The sequence below is a fragment of the Mirounga angustirostris genome, unplaced genomic scaffold (genome assembly GCF_029215605.1).
Source record: "Mirounga angustirostris isolate CCGP_5_RB_7025 unplaced genomic scaffold, mMirAng1.0.hap1 SCAF_1, whole genome shotgun sequence".
NCBI classification, from domain to species: Eukaryota; Metazoa; Chordata; class Mammalia; order Carnivora; family Phocidae; genus Mirounga; species Mirounga angustirostris.
Window position 1 is genome coordinate 159,670,831 of NW_026991709.1, and position 20,983 is coordinate 159,691,813.

Genomic DNA, 20,983 nt, shown 5'->3' on the forward strand with positions numbered 1-20,983 from the left:
TGGGGAGCCATGAAGCCTGAGTGAGTTTGAGGCCCTTGAGGCGTGTTGCTTGGAGCCGGGCACAGTCTGTGCTGGGTCAACCAGCCACCGGTGAGGGTCTGCCTGGATGCTGTCAGGGCATAACAGGTGGGCCTGGCACCCTTTGATCTGTCTGTGGTGTCAGAGGGTTTTCTGTTTGGTTGAATGGATCGAACAATTTAGCTTGGCACTCCTGACCACTGGGGCGTCGACCTTTGCTTGCCCCCTCAGGCTCAGCAAATGCATCTGGTCGGAAGTTAACAGGTCCTTGTATTTTCTGTGAACTTACTGTTATGTTACCTTCTCTCTATGGCAGGTGGGACCGCTTTCTCAATTAAATTAGAGCATATCGATTTTCCTTCCTAAAATCATTTCCGTAAATTTAAAAAGTGGGCTGATGCTAAGAAAAATATTGAGTTGGTAATAGCACACGTGGTGCAAAGGTATGGCAAATATCTATGGAGGGGCGTTCAATTGAGTTCAATCCCGGACTCACAGACCTCACGCCAGGGGTGATTTTGAAGCCTGTTTATTCCTCTATTCAATGAGTGCTCTCGCCACCTAGTGGCAAGAGTGTGAAATTGCAAGATATTTGGACAAGGGCGGGCAATTTCAGGTCAACAGAAAGCGCGCGCGCGCGCACGCGCGCGCGCGAGAGGGTGTTAGTTAGAAATTCCTGCAAAAACATTCCCCCCCTCCCCAGGAAAACAAGCTTAACGAGTTGCAGACCATTTGAATAATCCCAAAGAAGCCTTTCTAGAAAATAGGCAAAAGAAGAGTGATAGAGGTGAAGGCTATTCACAAATACCCAATTCTCCTATTTTCCGTGAGATTCCAGCCCCACTCCTTGCTTTTCCGCTCACCCAGCGCCATCTTCAGGGCATGCAACCAGTGTAGCTGCAAGGGCTCCCCGCTCAGAAAGGCCCTGCGATTGGGGTTTAATGCTCTGTGGTTGCTGTCTTGAAATTCATAATTGCCTTAACTTTGAATTTGTTCGATGCCCCGGGGCCTTGGAGCCTGGCTGACACGCACTCCACTACCTGTCCCCCCGCTGACTCTTGGTTGCCTACTCCCCTGCCCCACTGGTTCCCCAGACCCCTCCCGCTGCCCTCTGGGCCAGGGTGCGTTATTATGTTGGTCAGCCAGCTCTGGGCTAGCAACCTGCTAGTGATTATTGTCAGGCCTCCTAAACACCCACCACAAACACACCCGAATTATCCTGTGTTCTGATAAAGCCTATTTTTTTAAATTAGGAAATCTATTTGTTATCTCTTGCTATGTAACTAATCATCCCCCAAACTGGCAGCTTGCAGCAATAACATGTATTCATTTATTGTCCCGCAGTTTCTGTGGGTCGAGAACTTGGAAGTGGCTTCGCTGGGCAGTTCTCATTTCTGGATATTGCAGTTTGGGATCTCGGCCTGGGCTATGCTTGCTGGAAGACTTGACTAGGGCTGGAGGACTTGCTTCCGAGGTGTGAGCCTGGCTGTTGGCTGGAGGCCTCAGTTCCTTGCTGGCTACTGACAGGAGACTCGGATCTCCTGTCACATGGCCTTTCCCACAGAGTGCTTGGGGGTCCTCGTGACATGGAGAGCAAGAAGGGAGCCACAGGGCCTCTTGTGACCAAGTAGTAGAAGTCACACCATCAGTTCTGCCTTGTTCACCTTGTCCTTGTTAAGTCTAGCTCACGCTCAGAGGGAAGGGAGCTCAGCTTTACATCTTGAAGGAAGATTATCAAAGACACTGTGGACATTTTAACAGGAAATTTTCAAATTCAAATAGTTGTCAGGTTGCTCTCAAGGAAGCACTAAAGCTTTATTGAGAAGCATCTACCAAGGATTAATTAGTCAATGGTAGCTCCCAGGAGCCTCAGTTGACAGGAAACTTCTGGGTCAGGGTTGCAGTTGATACTCAGGCCCAAATATCAGGGGGGGGCCCTGTTTTGGGTGAGGGCTTCTTAAGAACTGTGCACTTACTTTGCTTCTGACCAGAGGAAATCCCAGGTTTCCCATTGATGGCAGCTCCCTGGGCTCCACGATTCCCTCCCCCCCCCCGCTCCAAGGACATCACCCCAGCCTGCAGCTCAGCCAAGGTGTGCCCCATCTTTTTGTGAGATTATACCCTCTGACCCTGTTTTCTGTCAGTGACCTCAGGCCTTGGTGCTCCGTACAGGTCCTGCCTGCTTCTCATGGGGACATGCTGGGGCCTGAATCTGCACTCTGCTATTGAGCTGCATGGCTGTGACAAGGGCCCTCATCAGAGGTGGAGGTGAGAGGGAACCCCGCCCACCCTGGCCCTACCTGGCTTCTGTTGGTCACAGATGTTGATGCTGCCTTTGGTCCCTGACCTGGGCCTTTCGCCAGGGAAGTCCTGTGATTGTCAGGACATCTCACCCTGAGGTAGTGGGCCAGGTTCCACTGGGCTGGGAACAGCAGGCCAACCTTGGGCCAGAGCAGAGCATCGGGCAGATGCTTAGGTCACACCCAAGTTCAAGGTCTTGAAGTTGAGGAAGTCCCAGGCTCTCCCCACCGGGCAAAAGGAAGGCCACTGAGGGGCAAGTCAGCAAGGCTGAGGGGCCAGGAAGCACCCGACACCAGGTCTGACTGCAAACACAGCTGAGAGAGCTTCTGTGCCCATTCTCCCTTTTTTTCTTTTTCAATGGATTTAGTTTTTTTAAGAGGAGTTAGATTCACAGCAAAATTGAGCAGAAAGTATAGAGTTCTCCTATACTCCCTGTCCCCGCTCATATGCACAGTCTCCCCCACTATCAACATCCCAAACCTGGGTGGTGCATTTATTCTAACTCATGAACCTACATGGACACATCATCACCTTCCAAAGTCCACAGTTTACAATAAGGCCTGCTGTTGGGGTGTATGTTCTATGGGTTTCGGCAAATATACCTGTTGTTGGGGTCTCATACGGATAGTTTCTCTGTCCTAAATTCCTCTGCGCTCCACCCTATCATCCTTCCCCACAGCCCCAACCTCTGGCAACCTCTGATCTTTTTACTCCATAGTTTTGCCTTTTCTAGAAAGTGATATAGCTGGACTCATACAGTATATAGTCTTTTCAGACGGGCTTCTTTCACTTCGTAATACACGTTGATGTTTCCTCCATGTCTTTTTGTGGCTTGGTAGCTCATTTCTTTTTAGTGCTAATATTCCGCTGTCTGGATGTGCCACAGTTTATGTATCCATTCCCCCACTGAAGGACGTCTTGACTGCTTCCAAGTTTTGGCAACTATGAGTAAAGCTGCCATAAACGTCCACGTGTGAGCTTTTGTAGGGATGTACATTTCAACTCGTTTGGAGTACATACCAAGGATTGCTGGATTGTGTGGTGAGAGTATGTTTAGCTTTTAAGAAACTGCCACACTGGGTGCCTGGGTGGCTCAGTTGGTTAAGCGACTGCCTTCGGCTCAGGCCATGATCCTGGAGTCCCGGGATCGAGTCCCGCATAGGGCTCCCTGCTCGGCAGGGAGTCTGCTTCTCCCTCTGACCCTCCTCCCTCTCATGCTCTCTGTCTCTCATTCTCTCTATCTCAAATAAATAAATAAAATCTTAAAAAAAAAAAGAAAGAAAGAAACTGCCACACTGTCTTCCAAAGTGGCCGCACCATGTGTGGTATTCCCAGCCAGCGGAGGGGCATTCCCGTCAGCGAAGAGCAAGAGTTCCTATTGCTCCATATCCTCACCAGCATTTGGTGCTGTCAGCCTTTCTGATTTTGGCCATTCTAATAGGTGTGGGGCGGGTTCTCCTTGTGTTAATTGGCATTTCCCCAGTGACATCTGATGGGGAGCATCTTTTCATACATGCATCTGCCATCTCTGTTATCTTCTTTGGTGAGTTGTCTGTTTGAGGCCTTTCCCCATTGGAAAAAAATCAGGTTAACTCTCTTATTATTGAGTTTTAAGAGCTCTTTGTGTCTTCTGGATAACGGTCCTTTATCAGATGTGCCTTTGGCAAATATTTTCTCCCAGTCTGTGGCTTCTCTTCTCGTTCTCTTGACAGCATCTTTCTCAGAGCAGGACATTTTAATTTTAACAAGTTCCAGGGTATCGTTACTTCTTGGATGGATCATGCCTTTCGTGTATTTTAAAAGGTCATAAGATACTCAAGTTCGTCTAGATTTTCTCTTGTGTTATATTTCAGGAATTTTGTAGGTTTGCATTTTATATTTAGGTTTATGACTCACTTTAATTTTCATGAAGGGTTAATTTTTTTTTTAATTTATTTATTCATGAGAGTCAGAGAGAGAGATAGAGAGAGGCAGCGGCAGAGGGAGAAGCAGGCTCCCCGCCTAGCAGGGAGCCCGATGCGGGACTCGATCCCAGGACCCTGGGATCGTGACCTGAGCCGAAGGCAGATGCTTAACCGTCTGAGCCACCCAGGCATCCCGTGAAGGGTTAATTTTTGTGAAGGGTGTAAGGTTTGTGTCTAAAGTCTTTTTTTTTGCATGTGGATGTCCATTTGCCCAACACCATTTATTGAAAAGTCTATCTTTGTCTTGTATTGCTTCTGCTCCTTTGTCTGAGATCAGTTGACTGTATTTGTGTGGGTCTATTTCTGGGCTCTCTATTCTGTTCCACTAATGTATTTGCCAGCACCACACGTCTTGATTACTGTAGCTTTATGGTAAGTCTTGAAGTTGGGTAATGTCAGTCCTCCAACTTTGTTGTTCTCTTTAATATGTTAGCTATTCTGGGTTTTTTGCCTCCCCATATAAACTTTAGAATTGGTTTGTCAGTTTCCACAGAATAACTTGCTGGGACTTGGATTGGGGCTGCACTGAATGGAGAGATCAGTTGGAAGCACTGACATCTTGATAATATTGAGTCTTCCTGTCCGTGAAGGTGGAATATGCCTCCATTTATTTAGTTCTTTGATTTCTTTTATCAGAGTTTTGTAATTTTCTTCATATAGATTCTGCACATATTTTGTTAGATTCATATCTAAGCATTTCATTTTGGGGGGGTGCTAATGTAAATGGTGTGGAGTTTTTTTTTATGTCAAATTCTACTCGTTTATTGCTGGTATATAGGAAAGCAATTGACTTTTGTATAGTAATCTTGTGTCTTGCAATCTTGCTATAATTGCTTATTCTAGGTTTTGTTGTTGTTGTTGTTGTTGTTGATTCTTTTGGATTTCTACTTAGATAATCATGTCATCTGTGCACAAAGACTGTTGTATTTCTTCCTTCCCATTCTGTGTACTTTTTGACTTAGTCAGTTTGGGCTGCTGTAACAAAACACCATGGACTGGGGGGGCTTAAGCAACATACATTTATTACTCACAGTTCTGGATCAGCTTGCCAGTGTGGTTGGGATCTTGGTGGGGGCCCTCTTCCTGGTTTACAGATGACTACTGTCTTGTATCCTCGGCTGGCAGAGTCCGAGAGAGAGGGGAAGCAAGCAGTCTCATGTCTAAGGGGACTAATTATCATGAGAGCTTCACCCTCATGACCAAATTCCCCCCCAAAGGCCTCAGCTCCAGATACCATCCTACTGGGGATCAGGGTTTCAACATATGAGCTTTGAGGGGATACAGGTATTCAGTCCATAGCATCTTGTATTTCCTTTTCTTGTTTTTTGCCTTGGCTAGGACTTCCAACAAGATGATGAAAAGGAATGGGGAGGGGGACGTCCTTGCCTTGTTCCTGATCTTAGTGGGAAAGTATCTAGTTTCTCTCCATTAAGTGTGATGTTGACTCTAGGTTTTCTGTAGATGTTCTTTATCAAGTTGAGGAGGTTCCCTATGCCTAGTTTGCGGACGGTTATTATTATTGTTTTATCATGGATAGGTGTTGGATTTTGTCAAATGTTTTTTCTGCATTTATTGATAAAATCATGTGATTTTTCTTCTTTAGCCTGTGGATGTGGTGGATTACATTAGTTAATGTTTGAATGTTGAGCTAGCCTTGCATACCTGGGATAAATCCCACTTGGTAATTCTTTTTATACACGGTTGGATACAATTTGTTAATTTTTAATTTTGCATCTGTGCTCATGATAGACATAGCTCCATAATTTTCTGTTTTTATAATATCTTTGTCTAGTTTTGGCATTTGGGTAATGCTGGCCTCAGAATGAGTTAGGGAGTATTCCCTCTGCTTCTATCTTCTGGAAGAGATTATAGAAAATTGGAAGAATTTCTTCCTTAAATGTTTGATAGAATTAACCAGTGAACCTATCTGGGCCTGGTGCTTTCGCTTTGGGAAGGTTATTGATTATTGATATAGTTTCTTTAATAGATGCAGTCCTATTCATATTTCTTTTTGTGCGAGTTTTGGCAGATTGTGTCATTCAAGGAATTGATCCATTTCATCTAGATTATCAGATTTGAGGGCTTAGAGTTAGTAATAATATTCACTTATTATCCATATAATGTTCATTTATAGTGATATCTCCTCATTCATTTCTGTTATTAGCAATGTGTGTCTTCTCCCTCTTTTTCTCAATTAGCCTGATGAGAGGCTTATTGAGTCTATTGATCTTTTCAAAGAATCAGCTTTTAGTTTCATTGTTTTTCTCTACTGTTTTTCTATTTCCAATTTCATTCACTTCTGCCCTAATTTTTTAAAATTATTTCTTTTCTTCTGCTTACTTTGTATTTAATTTGCTCTTCTTTTTCTAGTTTCCTAAGGTGGAAGCTTAGATTTTTGATTTTAGATCTGCTTTTCTAATATATGCATCTGATGCTATAAACTTCCCTTTAACCACTGCATCCCACAAATTTTGATAGATTGTATTTCATTTTCATTTAGTTCAAAGTATTTTTAAGTCTCCCTTGAGATTTATTCTTTCACCTATGTGTTATTTAGGAGTGTGTTGTTTAACTTCCACATATTCTGGGATTTTCCACCTATTTCTGTTGATTGATTTCTAGTTTAATTCTATTTTGGTCTGAGAGCATATAGAATATGTTGAAATTTGTGAGGGTATGTTTTATGACGCAGAATGTGGTCTATCTTGGTGAATATTCCATGTGAGCTTGAAAAAAAATGTACGTTCTGCAGTTGCTAGATGAAGTCGTCTATAGATGCTAATTCAATCCATTTGGTTGATGGTACTGCTGAGTTCACCTATGTTCTTACTGATTTTCTTCCTGCTGGATCTGTCTATTTCTGTTAGAGGGGAGTTGAAGTCTCCAAATATAATAGTGGATTCATCTATTTCAACTCACAGTTCTGCTGGTTTTTGCCTTATATATTTTGACACTGTTGTTAGGTGCATACACATTAAGGATTGTTATATCTTCCTCAATAATTGACCTTTTATCATGTAGTGCCTCTCTTTGTCCCTCAAAAATTTTCCTTGCTCTGAAGTCTGCTCTATCTGAAATTAGTATAGACTCTGATAAAACCCCAATAGGTTAGGCTTTGGTAAAACAGTTTCTCTTAAGGGCAGGCCTTGTTAAGGAAAACAGAATATTCTGGCATATTTCAAAATGGTTACTTCCCTTCCCACTGTGAGAAGCATGAGGGTTTTTTTTCTCTGATTTTCACTGTGAGGACCTTGTAGAGCTTTAGAAGGTAAAATTCACAAAGGTGTGGGACCCCACCCCCCCATGACTGGGTCCCCCTAGGGTTTTTAACTCTATATACTTGTCCACACTGAGCCTCCACCAATTTGTTGATTACAGTTCAGCTTGTCCTATTCTGGTACTGTTTCCCAAGAAGGTGGGTTCTTCTTTGGCAAGTTGTGATTCTCTGCATTCACCAGTCTGTCTTTCCAATTTTGGGGAGGGCCGTTTGTCCTGCAACCTCACTTCCCTTGTGGATCTAAGAGGAGTTGTTGAATTTTCAGCTTGTTCACCTTTTTACTTGTCATTGGATGCACTGGTGACTTCCAAGCTCCTTACATGCTGGACTGGAAACTGGGCACATTGTTGCTCAGCCACAGACTACATCTCCCAGCCTCCCTTGCAGCTAGGCATGGCCAATGGGTTGTGAGTAGAAGCCTTGTGAGCCAGAGTGCCTTTCCTTCCCTTTCCCTCTCCTCCTTCCTGTGGGTTGGAAGGCAGATGCAGTGCTGATGAATTGGCTTCCACTGTGCAAGGGAGGATATGACTCCAGGGAATGCCAAAGCAACAAAGTGGAATGGATCCCTGGATCCCTGGGTGACCACATAGAGCAGAGCCGCTCTGCCAACCAGGACCATTCACCTCTGAACTCTACAGCAGGGACATTAAGTTATATCTTATTTGACCCAGAGTATTTTGGGGTCTCTTTATCAAGGCAGTTTAGCTTGTACCATAACTAGTCCAGACCCCAAACCCTTAGCGAGCCCAGAGCTTCCTAGCCAGAGACAGCTGGCTGTGGTAGAAAACTGCAAGAGATGTAGGCAGAAAACAGGCCCCTCTCCAGGCTTGGATGCTGATTTGCTGTGTGATGCTGGGTATTTCCATATCCTAATCCACCTCAACTTGCTTCCAATGAGATGAGGGGCCTACAAGCATGGTGATGAACCACTGATGGTTGACAGTTGCTAAGAAAAGATTTTAGTTAGGGAAATCTTGAGGATGAAGCTTAGTGTAGTTGTAACCTACAGGAGCCCTCTTTGCCTGTCTGAAGATTCCAGGTGCCTAGAGCTGGAGGGGCTCCAGGAATATCTCTTCTGGTCCCTCTTATTTTTTATTAACATACAGTGAAGTTGGCTTTTTTTGAGGGGAGCCTCCAGGTTTTTGAATCTTTTTCTATTTTCATTAAAAATTTTTTTAAAAATTTATTTTTTTTGAGTGAGAGAGAGCGAGAGAGAGCAGGTGGAGAGGGGCAGAGGGAGAGAGAATCTCAAGCAGACTCCCCGCTGAGTGTGGAGCCCTATGTGGGGCTCCATCCCACAATCCTGAAATCATGACCTGAGCCGAATTCAAGAGTCAGATGCTCAACCAATTGAGCCACCCAGGTGCCCCAAAGGTCTATGAATCTTTTTTTTTTTTTAAACTTATTTGAGCGAGAGTGAGTGAGAGAGAGAGCATAGAGGGAGAGGGAGAAGAAGACTCCCCACTGAGCTGGGAGTCCTGATGCAGGGCTTGATCCCAGGACCCTGGGATTACAACCTGAGCCAAAGGCAGTCGTTTAACCGACTGAGCCACCCAGGCACCCCTCTATGAATCTTAACACATGTGTAGATTCCCGTGACTGACACCATGGTCAGGATATGGAACAGCTGACCCTTCTTACTGGGCAGGGGCACAGGTGGGCCTCACCTGGGTCATGCAGTCATTAGCAGCACAGCCAGAGGAGGAGGGCCTGGTGGGCTCAGGCTGAGCTGCGAGGAGCAAGCTGGGACAGCCCTCTCTGCTCAGACCAGCCTCCTCAGTGCCCAGCCCTGTCCACTGGCCCATGAGGAGTCCTGGGACCTTCTGAAAAAAGCCTGGCCCATCTGACAGGACCAAGGGTAGCGTGGCCCCTCTGGAATGGCCACTGGCCTTGGTCTCTTTCATTCCATTCCCAGAGGAACCATAGGGAGACTGGGGGCCTGTGTCACTCTGCTCAGGAGCATGCAGTGGCTCCCTGATGCCTCCCGCCCCCATCCAAGCTGCTGAGTGTCTGAGGCCAGACAAGTCAGGAATGCCAGTCAGGCATTGTCTGTCCCCAGTCCCTGCTGCCCTGCCCCAGAGTGCCCACTGCTCCCAAACTCCCCACTGGGTACCCCTTGATCCTCCTTCTCCCATGATCCCCTTCTGTGTCCCCCTAGCTCTGGTTCCAGGCTCCTAGTGCCCCCTTCCTCCCACAGTCCTGCAGCTGCCTCTTCTTCACTCCCCTCCATCTACCCTCCATGAGGCAGCTCAGAATCCTCCAATGGCTCTCGACTGCCTATGGGAGCAAGTCCCAGATCCTCGTCTGCCATCGAGTCCCCCCATGACCTGCTACTGTCCCTCCAGGCACCTGCCCTCATCCCTTCAGTTCCCCTCTGTGGTGCATCCGTACTCCTTGGCTCAGATGAACTCCTCTTGGATGGACTCTTGCAAATATTTTACCTTGATTGGGCACTGATTTCACCCATGTCACACTATTTGTCAGTGTATCTTTCTCTCCTACGAGATGTTAAGGTAGGTGAGACCAGGCAGCTTATCTTACTCCTTCCTGTGACCCCATGAAATCCAGTACCCACTATATGCTTGGGAAAGAGGTGTCCCAGGTACTGTACTAATGGGGGCCCTTTCTGGCATCACACTTTGCTCTTGCTGTTTCCTCACATTAAATGCCCTTCCCTCCTCTCTGTTTGTCTAAATCCTACCACTCTTCTAGAGCTAGTTGAAGGACAGCTTCCATCCAGAAGCTTGCAGTAACCACCCCCGCCTTGTGTTCCCCCAGCCCTGCCTGGTCTTCAACACTTCTGGGGGTGTGGGAATTCCCCAGTGGGCCAGGTGTGGCCTGGAGGTTGGGCACAGCAGTGAGAGGAAGGGGACAGTGCTGGGAGGGGAAAAGACCCCAGGAGACCAGGGAAGGGATTCTGGGCTGGGCTGTGTGAGAAAGTGGGCAGGGGAGGCAACAGCAGGTATGGGCTGATCCAGCAGCCCCAGGGCTTGAATGTGAACTGTGGCAGCAGGAATGCAGGGGCTGCTGGGAGGAACTCAAGGAAAGGATGTCTGCCAGGCTCTGTTGTGGGAGGCTCTGGGGTTGAGCCCAGTCTCAGAAGGAGTCAGCGTCTCCAGGGTTCTAAGGATGTGATGGTGGTTGGGCTAGCCATGGAAGCTCACCCGATGGTGGTCAGGCTGGTTATGGAACCTGGTCTGGTGGTGGTCAGGCTAATCTGGAGGTTAGTCTGATGGAAGTCAGGCTGACCAAGGTGCCCATAGGCTGGGCCAGTGACCTCAGCAGGAGATGAGGAGGGGGTTGGTGAGTGCAGGAGCTGTGGAGGCTGGTGCTGAGAGCTCTCTCCGCAGGAGTTCACAGCCAGCCAAAGCTTGGTGCAGGGCATCCAAGATGGCCGAGGGTCCAGATATCCCCTCTGGAAGGAAAGAATGGACAGTGAGGGCAGTTCAGTTTGCTCACTGTGGCCCACATAGCCACTCTTCCTCCTTTCTGGGGCCCTCCCCAGTCCTGCCCAGTCCTGCCCAGCTACCTCCCCCTCTTGTCTCTTTCTCACTGAGGATGCCAGAGAAGGTTTCTAACCTCCCTCTCAATTCCAGGGACCATTCAGGGCACTCGACCTACCTGAGCCTTGCCCAGCAATGCCCTGTGAGGCCAGCGAGCAAAGGCTCATCACCAGTTGGTTGCCTCATTAGCCTGTGAGGCCCTTTGAGGAGAAAGCTTGGCCTGGCTCCTCTTGACTTCACCAGCTACAGTCTGGCACTGATGAAATCCTACTGCCCTGAACTTTGTCTAAATAATGGGGGCCATGTAACTTAGTGCTTAAGGGAGAGACCCAAGGCTCTGGTTACAGCTGGCACTTGGCCTTTCTCTGCTTCAGTCTCTCCATCTGTGGAATGGGTACAATAACAGCGCCTTCTCCAGTGGGCTGTTGTCATGACTCAGGGGGTTAAAACCACTTGAGGCGCCTCCACAGAGCCTGGCCCACACTCAGCCCAGTGTCTGAACTGACAGCAGAGAACCTTGCCGACCTCCCTTGGGGGTTTGACCACACCGGCTTCTGCTTAGCTCTTCTCCCTGGGACACTGAATAGCATTTTTAACTTTCTGAAGCCTGTTCCTGACTATGCACTTTGCGGGTGGTCAGGGCAGTCATGACAGTGACATTTTGCAAACAAGACACTCAGGACAGAGAGTGCTGGGCAGGCTGCTCTCCAGACGCTGTCCAGGCTCTGAAAGATGGGCGAGTTCTCCTACCGTGTGTGGGGTCCTTGCAAGCATCCAGTGTGTTCAGCAAAATCTTCCCCAGGGCTCTTTTCGATATGTTCTTAAAAAGAAATGGAGACAGGGCTGGACTGTACTGTGGCTGCCACGTCCCCATTCAGCAGGTGGGACTTGGTGGCCCCTAAAGGCTTCTGTAAGGCTCCCTGGGTGCACAGAGTTATTACCCCCCATCCCTTCCTGGGCCCCTACCCTTAGCCGGCTGGCCACACTGCTTGATGGGCTTCCCAAAGACTTTTGGTGGGTGGATAGTGGGGGGTGCAGCATCCTTTCCATCAAAGATCACATATTTATGGATTACCATTTATGTGCCAAAGTAGAAGTTGGCACTTTGGAAATAAACATGAATAAGAGCATTTTTATGCATTAGCTCATTTAATCTTTGCAACAACTGATATTATTAGGCTCAATTTAACCAGTGAAGAAAAGCGGTGCTGAGAAAGAATGAGAAATTTGCCTAAAGCCACTCAGCTAGGAGGTGGAAGAACCAGCTTTTACCCCCAGGTTGCATGGCCTGGAGTTGTGGTGGTAAGCACCACCTTCGCTATCTGCTGGCGCTGGCTGCCACTCAGCCATTCTCTCAGGCTGTGCTGCCCTGGCTTTGGCCTTGGTAGTTCTGTGTCCTAGGCAGTCTGGTGCATAGGCAAGAGCCCACTTAAAACCCAGGCAACCTGGGTTCAAATCCTACTTCCACCTTATAGGAGCTGTACTCCTAAGTTAATGGTTTCTCAAAAAAATATTTTTTAAATGGTTTGCTGATGTTATTTAGGAACACAATTGACTTCTGTGTTCTGATATTTTATTATTTACCTTGCCAAGAAATTACAATAATTTGCCTCTGGATTCTCTTGGGTATTCTATGTAGATGATATATAATCACTGATAGCTTTGTGTCTTCCTATCTAATCCTTACACCTTTTCTTTCTTTTTCTTGTCTTACTGCATTGGCTAGAACCTCTAGTTGGCATACAAACATTGATGACATGCATGCTTGTCTTGATTCTCACTTTAGAAGCATTCCTTCTAACATTTCACCAGTAAGTGTGAGGTTTGTGAGAGGTAGTTGGCTGAGACTCCTTACCTGGTAAAGGAAGGTCCTTACTGTTCTTAATTTGCTGAAGGGTTTTATGATAAAAGGAGGCTGACTGACTTTTCTATATCTATTGAGATAAATATATGGTTTTTGTCCTTTAATCTGCAATGTGGCATATGATGTTAATAGATTTTTTAATCTTGAATTATCTTCAGATTACTGGGATTAAATCCAAGTTGGTCATGTTGCATTTCTTTAAACACTGCTGGATTTGGTTTGCTAATATCTTATTTAATATTTTGTATCCATGTTTCAATGTGACATTAGCTTATAATTTTCCTTTCTTTCTTTCTTTTTTTTTTAAAGATTTTATTTATTTATTTGACAGAGAGAGACACAGCGAGAGAGGGAACACAAGCAGGGGGAGTGGGAGAGGGAGAAGCAGGCTCCCCGCAGAGCAGGGAGCCCGATGCGGGACTCGATCCCAGGACTCTGGGATCATGACCCGAGCCGAAGGCAGTCGCTTAACCAACTGAGCCACCCAGGCGCCCTAATTTTCCTTTCTTATATTTATCCTTCTCTGGTTTTGAAATCAAAGTTATATCAGCTTTATAAAATGAATAATAGCACCTTGGGCAGGACAGAGAAGCCTTTCCTTCTTTTTAATTAACTTCTCTGAGCCTCCTTTTCTACATCTGGAAAGTGGAGTTGACACCTGCCTAATGTGAGGAAAGCTCCGAGCCAGGTGCCTGACGCAGGCCAGTGCTCCCTCCTGAGAGCCCCTCCCCTTGCCCTGGGTGTGCCAGCGCCCGTGAGCCTACCAGGTCCCGGAGCCTCTGCAGGAGCTGCAGCACGTCTACCAGCTTCTCCTCCAGCAGGGACAGCCGCACCCTCTCTGTCTCCACCATCTGCAGCTCCAGCCTCAGGTGCTCATTCTCTTCCACCTTCTGCTGTAGCTCTGCCTGCGGGGACCAATGGGGACTCAGCACCCACCCTGCTGCCCTCTGCCCAGCACTCACTGTGCCATCTCCAGGCAGGGCCCATGACTTGCCTTGACCCTTTCATGGAGGTCATCTCATCTGACTCCCTCCCCCCACCGCCAGCCTGCCAGTGACTGGGCAGGTAAAGTCCCCCATCTTCCCAGTGCTGGCACCAAGGCCCAGAGAGGCTGCATGTGTGGCCTAAGGTCACACAGTGAGTTGCGTTAATGTACGAATATGCATATTTTGTTTTCTAGTTGAGGACTCCATTTTCCCTTCTCTATCCATCTGCTTTCTTTTCTTTTTAATACATTTTTTTGGTTGCAAGCAACAGAAACGTATCTGGCTAGTTAAACAGAGAATTCACTGGCAGGCTCTGGGTCATTCCCAGAACAGACTGGCAGCTGGAGAAACTCAGGGATGGGGCAGCAATGGGGACTGAGATGTAGGACAGTCTCAAGCCTCTTGTCCAGGGGTCAGAGCTGAGAAGGACACTGCAGACACTCTCCCACTTCCCTCAAGATGGAGAGCCCCAGGAGGGGGCCCTATTGGGCCAGCGTGAGTCATGGCCCACCCGTGGCCAGGGGAGCACTGAGACCATGAGTCCTACCAGGATACCCACCAGGGGGCAGATGCCAGGCAGTCACAAAGCATCACATGGCTACTTGCCTTCTAAAGCAGGGATGCCAGGAGTAAGGCAGTCCCAATTCTTGGCACCGATGGAGGGAAAGAGGAGCAGCTGAAGGTGTGGTGCCCTTGGACACTCTGGGCCTTGGGCAGGACAGAGAAGGCATGTGCCAGTGCCCACTGCAGATGGGACTGGAAGGGTGGCTTGGAGACACCACTCACATGCCTCAGTAACTCTCCTAACCCCCCACTTCCTTGGAATTCACTTAGAAAAGGGGTGATGGTCATGCCCTTTGGATCCACATCAGACCACAGATACGTCAAAAACAGTATGGATTTAGAATTTCAGGTGTATAAATATAAAGCTATCTTAGATCAAAACGATAGTTTGCAAAAGCGCAGTGGGCTAGGGCTTAGTGAAATGGTAACTCTCAATAGCACTCTGCACTTGATTACTGTGGAATGGAGTCGAGAGATGAGAAAAACATGCTAAGTGGTCTTACTGAAACGGAGACACCCCGCTATTGGCGTTGCTTCCAGCTCCCTCCCACTACCCTCAGTAACCTTCCTGGGGAGAAGTGTCCCTCCTCCCCCTTGTCTGACTTTGATGGAGCTAATCCCTGAACCCTGCCTGCCTACCACAGGGATTGGCCCAGGGACAGGCACAGGACCGAGGCTGGGCCAGTTGGAGTTCTTCCCTGAGATGTAATATATTGGGCTCTTATCCCCCTGGGCTTTCTTAGGTGGGCCAATGGGAGCCTAGAGCTGTCTGTGGCCTTGCCTTTCCTTTCACCACCACATGGAGGAAGCCCTTCTGAAGTAGGGGGATTGAGGCCAGCACCCGAGAAACCCAGAGCAGACAGAGGTAGGTGGAGACAGTCTTGTCTGAGTCACTGGATCCAGCTGTTCCTGAAGCTCATCTCCTCGGCTGTTCTTCTGAGGCTGTTCTTGCCGGCTCCATATTCTAATAAATACCTGTTTATAATTCCAATAACTTGCAACCCAAATATTCTTCATTAAATCTAAATCAAAGCAAGTCACATCTCCTCTCTGAGTCTTGGTTTGCTCATCTGTGAACAGGGCCCAGGACTTGGCTGATATGCCTCGAGGGTTCTTCCAGCTATGAGAGAGACTCTAGCATTGGTCCAGACCTCAACCTCTGGGGCTCAGCTGACCTCCTCCCCAGGTGTCCCCAGGGCCTTCCCACGGCAGCCCTGGGTCCCCAGCTGCTCCACCAGCATGGCGATGCGGGCCTCCAGCTGTCCCAGGGTGCAGGCATGGTCACCACTGCCAAAGTGGCCGAAGTAAGTCATGAGCTTCTTGGCTGTCTGGTCATCACACCTGCAGGAAAAGAGAGCACCAGCACTGTGGAGCGGCTCTGCAGAGTCTGCTTCAGCCTCACAATGTGGGTGTTGCCACTGAGTCTGTCTCCTGAAAGTTAAGCCAGGCCATGGCACCCCCTGCTCAGTACCCTCCCATGGCTCCCCGTCTTACTCCAAGGAAAAGCCAAAGGCCTCCCCCAATCTGCCCCTTCGATCTCTCTGACCTCCCTCCCATTCATCTTCACTCACTGTGCTCCAGCCCCAGTAACCCCCTCACTGCCCCTCTAACATGCCTCAGGGCCTTTGCACTTGCTGTTCCCTCTTCCTGGAATGCACTTACCTGTGTCTTTCAGGTCTTTGCTCACATGGCACCTTCTTAGAGTGGCCTTCCCAGCATCTCCCTGCACCCCCCTGTCCCTTCCCCTGCTTCACCTTTCTTCCTCACACTTGTCACCACTCACTAGAATAGGAGCTCCAGGAGGTGGGGGTGCTGTCTTGCTTATTGTTGATCTCTCAGTGCCTCCAGATTTGCCCGGCACATAGTAGGTGCTTAATAAATGCTTGTTGTTGACTTAAGGGTTGGTGATAACAATAACCCGGGGAAAATTGACAGCACTGTACAATATAATGAAAGTCAATGCCGCCCCCCGATGGTGAACCTACGGGGATCAGGCACCTGTTAGGCATTTTATAGCCTCGTTAGCAAGTCCTCAGAAAACCTCTGCCAGACAAGTGTTACTGGCCCATCTTAGAGACAAGAAGGCTGAGGCTCAGAGAAGTCAGGCAACTTGTCTGAGGTGCCCCAGGCATCTGGGTCTTTCTTCCCTCCAGAGTGGTTGTGAGGGTTAAATAAGCCAGGGGGTCAGCTGGAGGGGGCCCTGTAAGAGCTGTTTCTTGCAGGAGCAACGGGGTAAGGAAGGGTCTGGAATGTCCTGGAGTAACACTAGAGCTTTGGGCCATGTCTTGGCATAGCGGCCAGGGGAGTGGGAGGAAACCAATGGGAATTAAAGCTCCCCACAAAGAGTGCCTTTGTCAGTCACCTCATTTCATCCCTGCACACGCTGGGGGGCTGTCTTCTCACTTCCCTCCGTGGGCTAGGGGCCAGGGTGTCCAGGGAGCTGGGGGTGACCCAGCCTGGACTTGAATCAGGTCCCCAAGGTCAAGCTCTGGGAAGGGGCTCTGGGACTCCAGCACCAATCCCAGCCACCCGCCCACCTCAGTGCACATACCCACTTCTGCAGCTGGAGAGGCGCATCAGCAACGTCTTGACCTCTGCCAGTGACCTCTGCTCTTCCTGCCACTTCTCTTCACCCTCCTCTTCTTCGTCGGAGGCGGCCTGGCCCTCCACTGAGCGGAACAGCTGCCCGTCCACTGCTGGAGAAGCACGGGATGCCGGCACCAGGGCCAAAGGGAGGGAACCAGGCAGCCCTCCCCAGGGGGACGTGCGGTGGGCCCCGCAGAGGGGACAGGCTCTGGCACCATCAGCCCTTTTTCCAGATAGCCGCTCTCCCACACTCCCCGTCCCTGCAAGGTGAGGCCACCGAGGCTGCTGGGTCCCCTCCCCAGTGCCTGGCCCAATCTGGCCAACCGGAGCCCCTCCCTGGGGTTTTACACAGGGCCCCCGGGAGCGAGGAGCCCTTTCTCTTCTCTGCTTTCTAAGATGACACAACTAGCCAAGGCCTGTCTGCGCTCTCAGAGGTGCATATTATTTCCATTTTAGGATATGACAGTCCCAGCCAGGGGAGCCACAGGGCAGGGGTTGGGGCTCTGCAGGGCATGGGCACCAGGTTGAACAGATTTTCAGCTCTCAGGGAGCTACATGCCTCTACCACTTGGGAAGTCACGAGTGTGACTCTGTGTGATCCCCAACGTGGCCGTGTCTGGTTGGGGTACTCCAGTCTGGTTGCACATTGGAAACCCCGGGGACTGGCCGCCCAGCGTCGGCCTCCATCTCTGGGGGGAGTGTGGGGGGGGCAGCCCCTGACCATCTCTTCAGGGGAAGACTTCCCTCTCCTCCCCACTCCACCCCAGCCCAGGGGACACGCGAGTCCAGGCTGACCAGGCAGAGTGCACACAGCCCGGCCACATGACGAGTTCAGCCGCGGCAGGGGACCTAGTGTGAGCCAAGGAGAGCCAGGCCAAAATCTGAGTCAAACTTGCAGGGAAGAGAAGAGCCGCCATTCCTCTGGCCTGGGAGTTGGAGGGTGTGGGTCTGCAGCTTGTGGGGGCTGTCTGGTCAGTCTGAGGGGAGCACCTTCCGCACAAGGCAGCAAGAGATGAAGTTCCATGACACCCTGGCTGTGCCTGAAGCCTACGTGGACTTTTTCATTAATTCGAGCCAGTCTGACAGTGACAATGGCCTGATCCTCACAGACAGATAGTGTCCTGAGCAACAAAGCTGTGTCCTCCTCCCCTGCAGAGGGAGAGGAGAATCACAAGCAGCAGAGCTGGGGTGGGCCTGGGCCTCTGCATTTCTAAAAGGCTCCTGGGTGATCCTGACCACCTGGTAGGTTTGGGAACCACTGACTCAGGTCTCCTGACTTGGGACACCCATCTCTCCAGCCTGACTGTCCCAGCTGGTTGGGCTCAGGGCCCTTCTGTTTTGTTTCAGTAGAAACTGTCCCAGACCAAACAGAACCAAGGTGGAGGGGACTGGTCCCTGACTTTTTGGTTGTATGAATTGCATTCCCAGTACTGACAATTTGTTTTTGGTCCTGGCAATTTCCCGACGCTGTGTGTGTATGTGTGTTGTGTACGCGCGTGCATGTGTATATGTATGTGTCCGTGTCCGTGTGTACATGTATGTCTGTGTACATGTATGTGTGCGTACATGTATGTGTGTAGATGTACGTGTGTGTGTGTACATGCATGTGTGTGGCATCATTGTTGTCACGGTCATTATTACTGTCCTGGTGCCCCAGGCAGGGGCAGGCGAGGTGCTCTGAAGAGGAACGGGAAGGATGGTGCCCAGCAGCGCCCACAGCTGCCCACGACTGAGCCCGGAGAGCACTGGGCACCCCTCAGCCAGTGTTGCTCCCCTTCCCACATGACAGTTCCACACCCACCAGGCCCCGGTTCTTGAGCCGATGGGCCTCCTTGTGGTCTTCTTGAGGGGTGTCCATCCAGCCCCTGCTTACATACCTCTGATGATGGGGCGCTCACTCCACCTCAGTTCCCTGGGCACCCAACCCATCCCTGCATGGGACTGAAAGGAGACAGACTTTTCCCCACACTGAGCTGGAACCTATCCCTGGGAACCGCCTTCTCCCACCAGGTGTCTGTACTCCCTGGCCTAAGGACGGAGCCCTTGTTACTCGGGAAGCCCCGCCTCAGCACACAGCGGGAGTGGGGTTCTGTTTGGAGGCTGGATGGCAGCATCGGTGTGGACAGCTGTGGGAATGGGGCCTGGCACAGCCGGCCAATCATGAGCCTGGCAGCAAGCCTGAGTGTGGCGGGGACAAACCTTCGTCCAGGGGTCCGCTCCTGGAACCGCTGTCTGACTGCCAGGCTCCCTCTGGAGGGCTGTCTGGGCTTCTGGTCCCACTGTCCGCAGGGTCACCACTCTTGGCTTCTGGCTCTGGGCTGGCTTGTGACGAGATTGGGGTCTGGGTGCCCTCTGACCTGTGGGCAGGGGAGAATACACAGGTGTTGAGAGGGAGGAGGGGGCTCAGCCGGCTTCCTGCAGGAGAGTGTGGGATGTGGGCCCACTCTCTTCCACTGCTTACTCTGCACAGGTAAGCTGTGTATGATGTGCCTGAAGAAGACCCTGGATTGTCTCTGCGGTTGACCCTACTGACTCCCTACCCAGCGGCCAGCATGTTAGAGCCAACCTTCCATGACAGACACTCACTCTCTCAGCACCTCTTGCAGCCAAGGCACAGGCTGTAACCCAATTTTAGCCAGTGAGACTAAAGGCAAAATCTGAGGAGCCTCTGGAATGGATTTGTATCCCTTATAAAAAGAAGATCAGGAAAGGAAATGCCCTTCCTTCCTGGCTTTGGACATTATCATGTGGATATGATGTTTGAAGCTATGGCAGCCATCTTGTGACCAAGAGGAAATGGCTGAGAGAATTATAGAGTAGTTAAACAAGAGCCCTGACATCTTTCAGCGGCTGAGTTAACTGGTCTTGGAGTTACCCACCTCTGGACTTCTTATTATGGGTGAGATTTTTTTTAAAAAGTCTTAATTGTTTCAGTTACTTTTAACTGCATTAAGATCGAAAGTATCTCTCCTCTTTGGGCTTTGGAGAACCTACTTCAGCCTCATCAATCAATTTTCTTGATAATCTAAGGTCCTCACTTTTTGGATATTCATTTTCCATGTCACTGCAGTTATAAGGTCAAGGAAAACATGAAAACGAATCTATCATAACATGAAAATATTCACTAATGAACTACTGCTTGCTAAACTAGTCCTTCACTTCTCCCTCATTGTACACCAACATCTGTCTCTCATCTCTTCAGAAACTGTCATTCCTCATCTCTCTCTGACTATCAGATGTAACAACCCAGTACAAAGTGTCTGTAAAATGAAACTGCACATCTTGGAAAAGGAGAGCCTTTGGGATATCGGCGAAGGGGATACTGGAGAACCGTGGGATTACAGCAGAACCACTGATTGTGGGGATGTGGTGGAGTTGGACCAGTCTACGACTGAATAAGACAAAACCAACAGGATTAGGAAGGGCCAGGAGCACCAAAAGAGGACTTGGAGGACTGGGAAAAGTCCTTAGAGAAACTAACAAAAGTCTCAAATATTTTTGCAAAAGGGATCCTCCTCATGATTAAGCTGCAAAAATAAGAAAACATGAAGTTAAGGATGCACCATTGTATTTTCATACAGTTTTGCTGGAAAAAATTATTCCAAAAGGAATATAATCAACCCAGAAACAGTCTATATCTAAGAATAAGTACGCTGTACTGCAGTCATGAAGATTACTTGAAAAATGAGTGAAAAATGAAAATGAAAATTACCATGTGATCCGGCAAAATGCCTCTGGGTATATACCCCAAAGATTTGAAAGCAGAGACTCAAGCAGCATTATTCACAAGAGCCAAAAGGTACAAGCAACCCAAGTGTCCATTGATGGATGAATGGATAAAGTGTGGTCTCTACAAATGATGGAATATTATACAGCCTTAAAAAGGGAGAAAATTCTGACACACACTACAATATGGATGA

At 49.0% G+C, this 20,983-nt stretch overlaps 1 protein-coding gene across 2 annotated transcripts in view; it reads right to left on the minus strand.

The window, feature by feature from the left end:
* Positions 1 to 531: 531 nt before the first annotated feature.
* Positions 532 to 20,983, minus strand: part of EFCC1 (EF-hand and coiled-coil domain containing 1) — a 51,570-nt gene continuing 31,118 nt past the window's right edge. Inside the window, exons 3-8 of one of the 2 annotated variants that reach the window (XM_045904245.3) lie at positions 19,263 to 19,420; positions 17,029 to 17,170; positions 15,653 to 15,818; positions 13,692 to 13,832; positions 11,814 to 11,883; positions 532 to 10,975 (exon numbers count right to left, since the gene is read on the minus strand). In XM_045904245.3, the coding sequence (XP_045760201.1) occupies positions 10,839 to 10,975; positions 11,814 to 11,883; positions 13,692 to 13,832; positions 15,653 to 15,818; positions 17,029 to 17,170; positions 19,263 to 19,420 (814 nt within the window). In that variant the 3' untranslated portion in view covers positions 532 to 10,838. Of the gene's footprint in view, positions 10,976 to 11,813; positions 11,884 to 13,691; positions 13,833 to 15,652; positions 15,819 to 17,028; positions 17,174 to 19,262; positions 19,421 to 20,983 lie in introns of both variants that reach the window. The other variant, XM_045904244.3, reaches the window with a different exon arrangement.